General features: G+C 49.8%; 5 protein-coding genes across 5 annotated transcripts; 4 read left to right on the top strand and 1 right to left on the bottom strand.

Annotated features, from left to right (window-relative positions):
- Positions 1 to 1,592: 1,592 nt before the first annotated feature.
- Positions 1,593 to 3,435, top strand: ASPGLDRAFT_29312 (uncharacterized protein; the record flags this gene model as incomplete). Its single annotated transcript, XM_022543839.1, has 2 exons — positions 1,593 to 1,787; positions 1,852 to 3,435. 2 exons carry the CDS (start codon positions 1,593 to 1,595, stop codon positions 3,433 to 3,435), a joined length of 1,779 nt encoding a protein of 592 aa, XP_022396723.1.
- Positions 3,436 to 3,944: 509 nt separating this feature from the next.
- On the top strand, positions 3,945 to 5,689 carry ASPGLDRAFT_179683 (uncharacterized protein). Its single transcript, XM_022542951.1, has 7 exons — positions 3,945 to 4,141; positions 4,203 to 4,241; positions 4,300 to 4,389; positions 4,444 to 5,084; positions 5,139 to 5,211; positions 5,258 to 5,304; positions 5,358 to 5,689. The coding sequence occupies exons 1-7, from the start codon at positions 3,989 to 3,991 to the stop codon at positions 5,512 to 5,514; spliced, it is 1,200 nt and encodes a 399-aa protein (XP_022396722.1). The 5' UTR covers positions 3,945 to 3,988; the 3' UTR covers positions 5,515 to 5,689.
- A 1,277-nt stretch (positions 5,690 to 6,966) lies between these two features.
- On the top strand, positions 6,967 to 7,407 carry ASPGLDRAFT_897198 (uncharacterized protein). The gene has a single exon (XM_022550474.1). It carries the CDS (start codon positions 7,122 to 7,124, stop codon positions 7,365 to 7,367), a length of 246 nt encoding a protein of 81 aa, XP_022396721.1. The 5' UTR covers positions 6,967 to 7,121; the 3' UTR covers positions 7,368 to 7,407.
- A 111-nt stretch (positions 7,408 to 7,518) lies between these two features.
- ASPGLDRAFT_179680 (palmitoyl-protein thioesterase family protein) lies at positions 7,519 to 8,612 on the top strand (the record flags this gene model as incomplete). The annotated part of the gene is made up of 1 exon (XM_022542950.1): positions 7,519 to 8,612. Exon 1 carries the CDS (start codon positions 7,602 to 7,604, stop codon positions 8,610 to 8,612), a length of 1,011 nt encoding a protein of 336 aa, XP_022396720.1. The 5' UTR covers positions 7,519 to 7,601.
- A 158-nt stretch (positions 8,613 to 8,770) lies between these two features.
- On the bottom strand, positions 8,771 to 13,038 carry ASPGLDRAFT_77212 (uncharacterized protein). Its single transcript, XM_022549884.1, has 2 exons — positions 12,422 to 13,038; positions 8,771 to 12,347 (listed from the first exon to the last, which is right to left on the bottom strand). The coding sequence occupies exons 1-2, from the start codon at positions 12,634 to 12,636 to the stop codon at positions 9,119 to 9,121; spliced, it is 3,444 nt and encodes a 1,147-aa protein (XP_022396719.1). The 5' UTR covers positions 12,637 to 13,038; the 3' UTR covers positions 8,771 to 9,118.
- Between the last annotated feature and the right edge of the window lie 552 nt (positions 13,039 to 13,590).

The raw sequence follows: 13,590 nt of genomic DNA, 5'->3' as shown, positions 1-13,590 counted from the left end.
GTTGCGTATTTGGGTAAGCGCCATCTTTATGCCCTGTAATTCTGCTGCATATACAGTGTGGGTAGCTTGAGAGCCAATGCGAACTGCTTGGCGCAGCAGTAGGGTTAGTCACAGATGTGAACTCAATATCAATAAATTTTCCCCTAGAAAAAAAGCTTTCCCACAATGTCCCTGACCATTGTTGCAAACAATGAGCCAGGGATCCATTGTAATATTCTGCAATCTATAGTCTCAACATAAATCTCCATCGATTGTCGAACGGTTTACCCATGGCGAAATACACCTCACACTAATTATGACACTCCTTTGGGGCGTGCGGTGGCCCGTCCGCTGTCGAAGGTGGACAACCATCATCTGTGGCTTTTCTTCTCAGTGTACCGTCCTGTCTGGAAACTGATCTAATTGAATGCGATACGGATACATCGTACGGGAATAGATGTATTGGTGAGAGGTGGTAAAGAGCCTGGGAGCATAGTTATCGGCAACGTACTCAGGAACGTCGATGTAGCAACTTTGAACGCCGTTTTGTATCAGCCATAGAAAGAATAGAACGAAAAGAAGACCTAGCGTAGAACAGATGAGAGAGCTTAATATTAGCGAACGCACCCATTTCCAAAGGCATGTCAATCCCAAATCAGGCATCTGCGATATACTGCGGTAGGCCATTTATCAGACTCGGGAGGGCGTTAAAAAGTGTCGAAGTGATTCAAATCTTGACAGCGCCGTATTTGGCGAGAAAAGAACGTGCTTCAACATCCTGCCAGGATACCCATCGAGCCAAACAAAGGAATAGTCCAGACAGAGACACTTTATATTCGGAAGTTGGGAAATAAAGACGGTTGCAAAGGCAAAGAAATTTCCTTCTTGGAGAGCTTTGACCCAGTCCTCCGCGTCCTCAAATCGGGCGTACTGAATGATATGAATTGTTTTTCCCACCACATCACCAAAGCAAGTTGACTCTCGATCCCAGTGTACATTGCTCGCGGGGTGCAGCCATTTTGCGGCTGATGATGACAGCAAACTGACATGATGAACTGAAGACGTCAGATCTGGTCGAGCGAGAATGGTTCGAAGTAGCTGAAGTAGCTGGTGCAGAGGGACGCATGTGATCCAGTTCCAATTTATATCGTCGTAGATGAGCGGCTGAAAAAAAGGTACGGAAAGACTTGGAAGTCGCTGATGCTGGGGGGAGATCTCGGAATATGAGGTACCTGTTGATTTCTATCCTACAGTTATATGAGAGACTTGGAATAACTGAGCGTATTTGATCCATAAATGCAATGGGCTCGCCCCCCCCCAGCTTCATATCGATCGCGAGCCATTGAGTCAAGCAAACCACATCGATTGGTTGAAGTAAGCGCGAGAACCCGTTGTATGGTGAATTGACACGATTAGGTCCAAAGAGTGGACTATTCCCTTTTTGGATGCCATGAGCTGAGGCTCTTCTCACTCTTCACTCGCCGACTGTTGGACTCACCCTACACCCTTTCCTTGACTGCTATCTCTCTATCTACTTTTACTTTTTATCACTGACGACAATATCCAGTTATATTCTAAGTAACAGTGTACGCTATTGTGACCTCAAATCTGCGATGAACTGGACTGGAGGCCGTCTACAGCGACACTCAAAAGATCCCAACGCACTCCAAAAACAAAGATTTGCAAAGCCCAGGTCAAGAAGAACCGATGACGCTCAAATACCTGAAATCTTCCAGAAACTGTCTCAATTCCAAGGCCCTAAGTCGCGACAGCGTACACTTAGTGGGAGCTACGAGCGACGAGACCAGGTAAGTTGCTGGGGGAAGGAAGAGCAATGCTTCTGGATCTGTGTTTATGCTGATATATCAACAGTCTAGCAGAAACTTACACGGGCGGTCCAACACTCCAGCATACACGAGCGACGAACCTCCCCAAGTCTTATCCCGCTTAGACCGCATCAAACGCCAACTGCTGGGAACGAACGACTGGGCCGCAATTGGGGTCACCCGTCCAGTCAAGATGTCATTCACACCTACAGAGGAACTGGAGAGATTTGGGAAAAGGCGGAAACTGACAGAGGCGGATCACAACAGGTTGGTTTCTTCTGGTGGCAGGATTAACCAGCCGAGGCCTCGTGAGAGAGCGCGAGAGCGTGCGTCATCCGAATTTGGAACGATTGGAAACGTGGATATCCAAATACATCGGCCGCCAGCTGATCCAGCGTCCTCGAGTGATAGTCACAACAAAACGAGCAACGAGTCGTCTCAGTCAATGCTCCTGGACAGGGAGGATTCCAACCTTACGTATCGGAGCTCATCAACAAATGGAGAAGCATACGGCCCAAGCAGGGGAAGAACCATTTCCAGCCAATTACTTCTATCGTCTCAGAACCTTCCCAGACAGTCGCCATCTCTTGCGCCATCAGACATCGCTCTTCCTGTTGAGTCTGTATCTCAAGACAAGGACCAGCAGTACGCTAATCGATCCAGTTCTCATCCATATCTACAACAATCTAGATCGCCGACGAGGCTCGACAGCCGTACTCCCAGCCTTCACCAGCCAATTCCACAATTCCCCAGACGTTTTACTATTGATGATCAAATTGCTGCTGAACTAGAAGCACGGCCCTCGCGTAAAATGTGGGATGATCATGCGCAACTACACCATAGCGACACAGCCGGTAGCTATGCGACAAGCGAGTGTTCGTCCGAGAAGATGCGCAATGAACATGGTCTCGGATGCGCTACATCTGGTACACGATCTGCTTCGAGCAACCAATTATCTGGTTGGCTTCCGGAACCAAAGCATCACATCCAACGGTTCGTGGGCCAGGACGATCCTTGGGCCAACACATCGTTTGCGGTTACGATGTCGGGGACATTCGACTGTGGACAACCTACCTACGATGCCGAGCTAGGTTTAAGGATGAACGCATCTGGTTCATATACCTCTCCGGTTGAGATATTTGGCCAATCCGTCGCACTCGATGAAACCGTGGGGGATACCCAAAATCAACAGCAGCCGGTATATAATACCAATCCTCGCTTCAACCTACCCCAAAACTATATAACTCCCAGTCCTCAGCATACTCGAACACAGGAAGATATGGATCCGGAAAGACACGTATTGAACGAATTCGTTAATAGAACAGTGAACCAAGCATTTAGTGATCAACCCAGAAGAGATTTCGAAATCTACAAAAATACTCCATTTACACCATTTTGCCAGGGAATCTCGAGACAGCCTGTTCAAAGTAATGTTGATTTTTTGAACGATATTGCCGAGCAACAAACTGTCTATGGACAACACCCACCGTCATCCGCATCTTCAAAGCAGAAAGCAACCGATAGTCGACAGAAACATATCGCCAATTTGTCTTCAGATCCGCTTTCAATAGGTAGAACGTACCGAAAGCCCTTCGAATTCTACGGGCGCCTTGGGCATGAACTACCTTGACATTATCAGCCGTTGTCCGGTAATACTACAGACAACGTGATGGGTTACGCCAATATAAACCTCAAAGTTTCTGGTCAGATAGATGAGCACAAGCGCGATATATAATTTGTGAGATAATAAATGTACCAACTTGCCTTTAGACTGCTCTGACGTTACCGAACTTATAGATAATGTGCTTTCCCGTTTCGCATAAGATTGCCTGAATCCCCTTGTTGTCCTAATTGCTGCATATAAGTAGCGGCGAGAAACCTGGGTTCGTAAGAAGCGGGCGCCTTGCCGGCGAGCTGGTGACATGTTTGAGGGCGTTCTATCGGAGTGCTTCGCGCAACCGGTAAGGTAGCCGACGTAGCCGCACGCCATTGCTTCCGAATAAATCACAAACACTCAAGAGATAATGGATCCATGAGAGCCGAGTCTGCGCAGTCTACTATTGCTCGGCTTCGGATCCCGAAACCGAAACCCATCTCCTACATATCACGCATTTGAAATACACACATTCCTCTGCTATCTCGAGATTTTCTTTCAATAACTATCCAAAAGAAACGGTGTCAATATGTTTGAAAATGTACAGCAGGGTCCGGTAGACCCCATGTTCGTCTTGAAGCGAGATGCCGACAACGATGTGTCCCCAGACAAGGTGGATCTCGGTGTTGGAATTTATCGCAACACGGAGGGAAAGTATTATGAAATGGGAGTCCTTCGAGAGGTGAGGTTGATTGTATCCAACTACAAGAATTTTGAACTGATGTGGTCATCCGCCAAACCAGGCCAAAAGGATTCTGGAGCAAAACAATCCTGGACATGATGTACAGTACCTTTGATTCTCAACGGCTTGGGCCCCGATACTGATAAGATATGCTGTAGTATGAATCCACCACAGGGAATCCAGCGTTTTTGAAAGATGCAGCAGCTGCCATGTTTGGCGAGGGATGCGAAGCGCTGAATGACGGACGCGTGAGTTCTTAGGGCTCCACCCACATCGCATTCTCTCTAACTCATTCCTTTCAGGTCACATCCGTCCAAACCATTTCAGGCACAGGAGCCAACCACCTGGCCGCTCTATTTCTCGCGCGATGCGCCAGTTCCAAGCAGAACACGGTGTACGTGGGAACACCGACGTGGGGAAACTACGAGCCCCTCTGCTCTCTGGTGGGTTTGCAAGTAGTCAAGTACCGATACTACGATCCCGAGACCGCCACGGTAGACTTCAGCACCCTACTCAATACAGTCTCCAGCGCCCCCCCAAACAGCATATTCATCCTCCAAGGATGCTGCCACAATCCCACCGGAGCAGACTTAACACCGTCACAGTGGGATATGCTCGCAGGGGCAATGAAGCAAGCCAGCATCTTCCCATTCCTGGACATCGCGTATCAGGGTCTGGGCGGGTCAATGAATGAAGACGCCTACCCGATCAGGCTATTTACGGAGATGGGGTCTGAAATGGTTGTTTGTCAGTCGTTTTCTAAGAACTTGGGATTGTATGGTGAGCGATGTGGAGTGCTTCATGTCGTCAGCGCGGATGCTGGGGTTGCTTCGCATGTTTATGATCAGCTTCGCTGTTTGATTCGGTGGGAATTTTCTTCGTCGCCGGCTTATGGGTCGCGTTTGGCGAGTATTGTTATGGGCTCGAATCTGAAGGGGCAATGGTAAGTATATATCAAACTACTGCATGATAGGAGTCAGCACTAACGAGTACACAGGTCCGAAGAGCTAGTAGCCATGCGATCTCGGCTGCTCGACAATCGACAAAAGCTTCACCAGGCTTTGCAGAATGTACGTTCCCATCACCTCTGCCTCTATGCAGGACTAATTTCAACAGACATCTGGAAACTGGGGCGTAATCTTGACAACAGAAGGTCTTTTCGCGTATGTGCACCATTATTTCTCCTTTATTTGAAATGAAAACTAACTCTCGAAAGCTGCTTACCTCTGAGCCCACTACAGTGCCAGAATCTGCGCACAATACACCACGTATACTTGCCGGATAATGGTCGTATCAATATCTCTGGGCTAAACTCATCCAATGTCGACCGGGTGGCCTCTGCGATTGATTCTGTGGTGCGGGATACGAAGTAACATGATACATGTGATTGTCTATTCATATATCTATGCAATTGTTAACTTGAAAAGCTGATGAATGAATAACTCAATTAGGAGTCTTCTCATCTTTCAATATGTAGACGCCATTGATGTTACTGCCTGAGGTGTCTTTGTATGTCCTTCTGCACCATTAGCCAATCACCGCTCGCACAGCCACAAGGTCACAACCAAGCCCTGTATAGGTAACAACTCAGTAAAGTAAACAACGTCAAATATATAGGCACCACTGGGGACAGAAAAAAGAACAAAAAACGAGCGGCCGGGTGTCGAACCCGGGCCTCGTGGGCCACTAAACGCAAGCACTCTCCGGATATTTAGCATACCTATTAAGTGGCTATTGAGTCATGAAAACGAGTGAAATTCTTAGCATCCAAATGCATTGACTATGAAGCACCACGACTGCTGATCTCAACACATTATATATATATATTTTGCTTGATTCTGAAATTGGATTAATATTTCGGTTATATGGCTATGTGATCAGAGTTTATCATTCAGATAGAGACATGTCAAGCCCGGAAGTCAGAAAATCAGATTATGTGGTTCTTGGGGTATTGTCTTATTTTGATGGCCTCTACATGCCTGATATACCAGATAAACCAAACATTAGAAATGAGTGTTTTATGCAATGATATACAGAAGAGGCATTGTTTAGTTGTAGGCCAATTTTCACAAACCAGCATAACCTCGGATTATGCCGATGCCACTTGCCCCGCTAGTCACCCGTCAGCCATTTCAGTATTACCTCTTACCCACTACCAAACTAACCATTCATTTTCTTCTTCTCCTACCTTAAACACTCAATGCAAACCCATACGAGAGACAATGGGACTCACTCTCCGCTATGCCACCGAGGCCGACGCCAAAGGACGCAGAAAATTTGCAAGCAGCGAATGTCAGATTGACAACCGATGTACCTGCGACGGACATTGTGGATCCGACTTATATTCCAGAAGATGGAGAGGAGAGTGAGTATATCCTACCCTATATCGTTGGAAAGGGGACCAGTTGATCTATGGCAGTGTTCGAAAAAACCGTAGACATGCTCTGCAAATCTGACGACGAATTGCACCAGCTGGACCTGAATATGTTCGAGCGACGCTGGTACGAAGATTACCAAACCGATCTTGAGCAAATTAAGACAGCGCGAGTCAGCAAAGACGATTGTCTTTTCCTTCGCGATATCGTTCGTGATGTTGGGGCTGGGGCCAAATTGTATATACCCCATAGCTTACTATGGGATCGAAGGCTAGCAGGTAAAATAGGAAAGTAACGCATCCCTCTACAGTTGATTTTAAAATTCCTGCTTTAAATTTCAGCGGGTTCCCAGCCGATGGGGTTGTTGTGAAGGAGCGCAGATACCAGTCTTCTCCATTTTGTGATAATACGCCTCTTGCTCTTCTTTCGGTGAGCTAACCTCTTTCCTGGAGCTGCACCGTACCATGCTCACCAGATCATACGAAAAAACTGCAACTCAAGAGAAACAGAGCACCAAGTCCCCCAAGCCCTCCTGTCCTATAACAAAAACCCACATCTCGACAAGTACGAGTCATACGTAATCACTTTGGACCACACATTAGTACATGCAGAATCTCTTTGCACACCGGCCATTGTCTGAACCGTTGGAGCTGTACCGGTCAGAGGTGATGGATTTACGGGAAAAGGGTGGGATGAGAGAGGCTTGTAGGGTTCTTGTTGCTCCTCATCGGCGTTTTTTGGAGGTCAGTGTGGGATTGATGGGATGGAAGCTGGAGGGTTTACGCCGGGGGTTTGATGCGGTGACATTTAGAAGAGAATGCATTTTTGAGAGTACAGAAGTATCCAGCTAGCTCTTTTAATAAATGATGAATTGCTTCTCAACTTACCTGCATGTATGCGTTGTAGTTGTACGGACCCCTGCCTGAGGTGTCTCTGATCGCCGATTGCGGCCCACCGAGGTCCACGTCTTCCCCAGACCGCATCGCAACCTTTCCATCTTATCACCTCCTCCCATCACCTCCATCTCTCATCTCACTTTCTAACTCTAACCCATCAACCCACGAGTACGGAGTACACCAACAACCATGTACTCCCTCCCACTCCTCCTCCCCCTCCTAACAGCCCCCTCAACGGCCCTCCCCCGACACCAACCACCCCAGACCACCTCTCCCGACCTCACCCCCCTCCCCCTCATAATCTGGCACGGCCTTGGCGACAGCTACCAAAGCAGCGGCCTGTCCGAAATCGCCTCCCTCGCCGCATCCACAAACCCCGACACCTACATCCACATAATCCACCTCTCCGATTCCAGCACAGGCGACCGCCAAGCCTCCTTCCTCGGCAACGTGACCGAGCAAGTCGACGCCGTCTGCGAACAACTAGCTTCCGAGCCGATCGTTGGTACCGCGCCGGCGATTAACGCGTTGGGATTCTCGCAGGGTGGGCAGTTTCTGCGCGCGTATGTGGAGAGGTGTAATAATCCGCCCGTGCGGAATCTGGTCACCGTGGGGAGCCAGCATAATGGGATCTCGGAGTTTCAGGAGTGCATGTCGATGGATTTGATATGTAAGGGTGCAGAGGCGTTGTTGCATGCTGGTGTGTGGTCGGATTTCGTGCAGGGACGGTTTGTACCCGCGCAGTACTTTCGGGATCCGGATGAGGAGCCTCTATCCAAGTATCTGGAGAGCAGCAATTTCCTCGCGGATATCAACAACGAGCGTGAAGATTCGCGGAACGAGATGTACAAGGAGAACCTGAAGAAGCTGAATAAATTCGCAATGATCATGTTTGAGGATGATAGCATTGCGCATCCGAAGGAAAGTGCGTGGTTTGCGGAGGTGAATGGGACGACTGGGGAGGTGACGCCGTTGAAGGAGAGGGGTATTTACAAGGAGGATTGGCTTGGGTTGAAGGAGTTGGATGAGCAGGGGAAGTTGGATTTTTTGGCGCTGCCGGGGGATCATTTGCAGATGGATGATGAGCAGTTGGTGAAGTTGTTCAAGGACTACTTTGGGCCTGTGGAGGTGGATTTGCCTGATGTGGTGCCTGCGAAGGGTGCGAAGTCTGCTGGCAAGGTGCTTGTCGAGCAGTACTGATTTGTTCCGTTTCATGACCCTGATCAAGACTGATTGCTCTAGCTTTGATTTACGTATAGCATAGCTTAATACCCACGACGCACGATAATCAAATACACCCACATTATTTACACTCAATTGAGTCTAGCCATCTAAATACATGTAAACCATCAAACACAGCACCCGCCATGAACAGCATCCCATCCCGCTGTTCAACATGACCTTGAATTTGACCTAAAACAAAAGAAAATAAGGGTACTAAGTCAAGCCACGTCTATCAAAACTCAACACAAGAAAAAAAAGAAAAAAAGGCATAACAGAGACAGACAAGTTAAACAGTATAAAATCGCCAACCAAAGAACAAAAGAAACAGACAAGTCAAACAGAAAGGTCACGAAGATGACCGGTACGAATTATAAGTGCTTTTGCGAGAAGTTGGAAAAAAAAAATCATGCTAATGCGAATGCAACAAATGCAAGTCAAACTAAAACAAAGCTTGAAGAAATGTGAAAACGCGAAATTAAAGATCAATATGGCGGCCGCCTAATACCGCCATTGGCAGCAGGCCGCCTCGAAGAAATGCCACCCGTTCTTCTCGCCCCCTTGGGCCGCTCCGCATCATGCTTAGACAGAAAGTCGTTTAACTGGCGTTGGCTATCGCCATGGTCATGTTCCGTGTAGCCGCCCTCAATATTGGCGGTGCTTGCAAGCCCCGTGCTCGAACGGCTCTTGCTTCGGTTCAAGGTGCCGGCGTTGCTCGGACGGTAAGCATGGTATGTGCCAGCGCTGCCGTTGACAGAGGCTTGTTTTCGCGGGGCCGGCGCGGTGACCGGTCGTTCACCAAGCGGCGTCGAGGCTTGGGAAGAATCGCTCGGGAATCCACCCGGAAGCGACGGCATGGACGGAATGGAGAGCGACGGCGGGATCGGGGGAACAGGAGGGATGCCGCCGGCTTTCGACTGTCCATCGGTTAGAACAAAGGCCGATGCCCGGGGGGTTTCCACTCCGTCTCCTGGCGGCGTCGATTCTCCTTCGAAGACAGATTGTGGTCTGCTCGAAGCTCCGTCGCCGTCGAATTCAGATGCGGAATAGCCACTGACCATGCTTTCACTACTCGAGGATATAATGCTGTCGTTAGAAGCATCCAATCGTCCTCGTAACGGGCTGAGACGTCGTGCGTTAGAGTCCTGGTTGGTGGAAAGCACGCGTCTCAGCTCGTTGACTCGAACCGCAGATCCACGGCTAGAACTGTTCATTGGTGTTCCTGCAAATTCGGGAACACTCAGGCGCCTTCGATCAGGCAAGCCCGCTGCGCCTCCAGCAATAGAACCCGATCCATCAAGAGCTGAAACTGGAGAAGCCGTAGAGAACGAGCTGTCTCTGAATCCATTGCCATGGAAATGGTTGCGCGTGATAAAGGTTCCCGCTTTCGAGCCGCTGATGGATAATGTACGTGCCTTATCCTTTTGAACAGCCGCCAGACAGGTTTCCTTAGACCAAAATGCCAACATGTCGCCCTTGACAGACGATGGAAGATGCTCCTTCTCAGGAATGGCAGGGGCCGTTCCGTTCCCTCCCCCGCGCTCCGGGGAGCTAGGAGGGCTCTGGACAGGCGTCGGAATCGATCCGTTATACGCCTCTTCAATACGGTCAGCAAGTTCCTGAACATCATCTCCAAATGGACTCAACAGTTCAGGACTCTCCAGACCGCCTGGACTGGTTTCCTTGCCAGCGATAGGCGTAATAGTGTCAAGGTCAGCAGGTGGCAGACGGACACTGTCAAGCCAGACACCAAAGTTCCTCCGCTTGTCAATTTCGCTGTTAATCGCACCGCCAACTCTGTAAACATCCAAGTCGAACTTCTCAGTCAACTCCCAGAGATATCCAAAAACCAAGCTTCCGATGTTCACCTTAGACGCAGCGGAGTGCAGACTTGCCGCACTCACGTCGCTCTGCAACTTGAGAACCATGGGCAGCCCATATCGAACGGCGTTCATGCCAAGACGGTCGACCAAGTTCGTAAGGAGCAGGTGAAGGAGAAGGGTTTCCGATTCTTCCGATGAGCGCGCGAGCGCGTTTTCGTAAATCGTCAAATGCAGTAGACGGAGGAAGTTCGACTGTGCGACTTGAACAGCCTTTGCTCTGTGATTTCCTGAGTTCGATCCCCGCTTACCAGAGCGCTCGGCAATCTCAGGCAGCTGCTTGGCCAGAGAATTTGCTGGTTTGCCAATCGACTCGCTGACCCTGAGGTCGGTTTCGTTGGTTTCCAGTCTCAACCAGCACAGGAGGGCATCGGCATAGGTGTAGTAGACTTCCCGCTGGTCACGCAGGAGCCATTGCGTATCTTCCCACACGTGGATGCCAACACGGTTGCGGGACTCGACGCCAGCTGAAGCAGCCGGTTTCTTCCCGCTCGCTACGACAAGAACGTTCTTGACGGCTTTAAGCGCGACCACCTTGGCTGTGAGCGAGGAGAATGCTACTGCATTCTCACTAGGAGGGGTTGCCGGCTTGGCCGAGGGATCGAGTGTATCTGCCGTTGGAGCTTTCATAGAGTTTTCGTGATTGGCGCCTGGCTTCAGAAGGCTCAAGACCGTTCTGACCATGTCCGTGATCTGCTCGCCGTAGTAGATGTGGGTAGCGAGGTGTCCCACGGACTCCACAAGGAGGCCAAGCAGCTCTCTTCTCCGTTCCGTTAAAGCTGCTTCGTTGGCGTGCTTCTCTGTCGACTCGCCATTTGCCCCGTTCTCAGATGGTGACAGCACGGAGGAAAGGTATCGCATGAGACCGAGCAAGACGTCTATAACACTGAGCCCAATCATGTTCACCGATGACTTCAACAGCCAATCGACCATGTACACCATGGTAGTCGAACGGTCCAGGTTCTCTTCGGTAGGGTTCGTTTCGAGCAAGACCTCCATAGCAGCGTTTAGAATGATAAAGCGAACCTGCACAGGACACCACTTAGCCACAAGCTCCATCAACGACGTAGCCCATGTATCGCCCGTGGCCTTCTCCTGAGACGAGTTGGAAATCGGAGCCTTGCCAAGGATAAACCGCAGAATAGTGACAGTCGTGACACGGATCTGACCGCGGCTACTTCCCGAGACGATGATCTGCTCCAAGCAACGCAACGCAAGCAGCCTCACATCCATCTCCGCCTTCCGGTCAGCGTCTGCGGTAGTCTGCGAAGCCAATGCTGGGTCGGCCTCAGCCGCATCCACCGTCTGCACGGTTGCAACACTGACTCTGCGACGTGGGGCAAGCTCCGGCTGGGTCTTCTCAGGCTCTTGCGACTTCAGCTGGAGCAAGACCAACACATCCTCTTCGCCAGTGTACAGATTCTCCAGAATCACGGGGAGAATCAGCTTCAACGAGTCCCCTCCATCAGCAGCCAGTGTTTCGTCGGAGCCAACCACTCCTCTTATCGCTCGTAGCCCGGCGTTTCTCCATCGGATCGTCATCGGGGAACTAGAAGTGGTCTGCTGGGACGACGATTTGGTATCCGCGTAGCTAGCATACGTCCGCACGACTCCCTGATACTGAGTCGACAACTCCTGCTCAGCCGCAAGCGACGCCATATCCTGGTATTGACAGAACGTCTCAAACGTCGCAATCGAATCCTCCACCATAGAAATATCCTGGGACCGAAGAACGATATCGATAACGGAGAGGACATATCGCGCGTAGATCGGCAAGTCGCGGGGAACCTTTTCCATAAGCGCAGTGAGGATCTGAAGGGTAACTTGCACATTCCTAGAAGCGGAAAAGTAAAACCGTCAGCAAATACACCGGAACATAATCCTTCCACTGCCAGACTGTAATCTCACCCAAGCTTGCGTCGCCAGACATCGCGAGCTGCCCGTTTCTCCAAGAATGAGCAGACCTTGGTCAGCTTGCTGCGGCGGGTGCTGACATAGTAGAGTAGGTAGGAGAGTTCGCTAGCATTCGGTTTAACCTCCTGGACTCCTTTCTGGTATTGGGGGAAGCATTTCAGGATCAAGACCTGGTGCTTCGGTCGGCATGATTGGCGCATGCTCTCCATTTTGCACGGCGGCCCTATTCAAAACGTCTGGAAGCTCTAGGATGATGTGTATTCGCGACGAGATGGGGGAAGGAGTGACGCGTCGGGCCCAGACTGGCAAGGGGGAGGTGACCGTGGGAGCAAATCCAGTACTGGGTTAGACCATAGAGGTTATAGGGTAGATTCCAATGAGGGTCCGGTTACTGCTTTCCGTGGTATGGATACAGGACAATCCGGGGTGTTGTAGGGAGAGAAAAAGAGAGACCGGAAGGCTTCCAAACAACCAAGGGTGGGGCGTTCCACTATCTGTTCTCCAAGGCAGATAAGCCTGCAGATAAATGCACAACAATACCAACACCACTGACGATAGACAGAAGCCAGTGCGTCCCAGTCGCAGTGGGAAAAGTAAGGGAGTGGTGACAGTGGTGGTGGTTGGAGATGGGTGAAGAGTGGAATCGAGATCCGTTGATTAGGAGAGCGCCGGAGTTAAGCAAGTAGCGGCTGGGCCCAATCCCCGATTTAGCAACGAATGCGATTAGTTTAGGGGTAATTCTGCTGTCCCTATTTTGGGCATTGGTGGGTGTACTCTGTACTCTGTATATATATATATATAAAAGAGCAGATAAAAGAGGCCATTGGTTTCCTCCTTTTTCCTAATATTTGGTTCAGGAACCAGGGATAGTAACCGTCTACATTGGACTACGCGGAAGCATAGGATCTCTTCACCATCACTACTATGTACTCGTATTCTTATTCTGATTTCTCCTGACTCCATTATTCTTAATTAATCCAACGTGCAGCGGAGACTGAATCCATCCGCTTGTGTCAATGCTTTACCGGCGATCAGACACCCTGTCATTATGCCCATCCATTAGCACATTACCATATCCTTATATCCCGGAAAGTAATAAAAACATGTACTCCGGATCGGCCGGTGGTATCGTTTCCGCAGGCGTTGAACTAGCATATGTTGCG

The sequence above is a fragment of the Aspergillus glaucus genome, assembly GCF_001890805.1.
Source record: "Aspergillus glaucus CBS 516.65 unplaced genomic scaffold ASPGLscaffold_26, whole genome shotgun sequence".
In the NCBI taxonomy this organism is placed as follows: domain Eukaryota; kingdom Fungi; phylum Ascomycota; class Eurotiomycetes; order Eurotiales; family Aspergillaceae; genus Aspergillus; species Aspergillus glaucus.
Note: the sequence above shows the minus strand (reverse complement) of the source record. Positions and strands in the feature narration are given on the sequence as shown.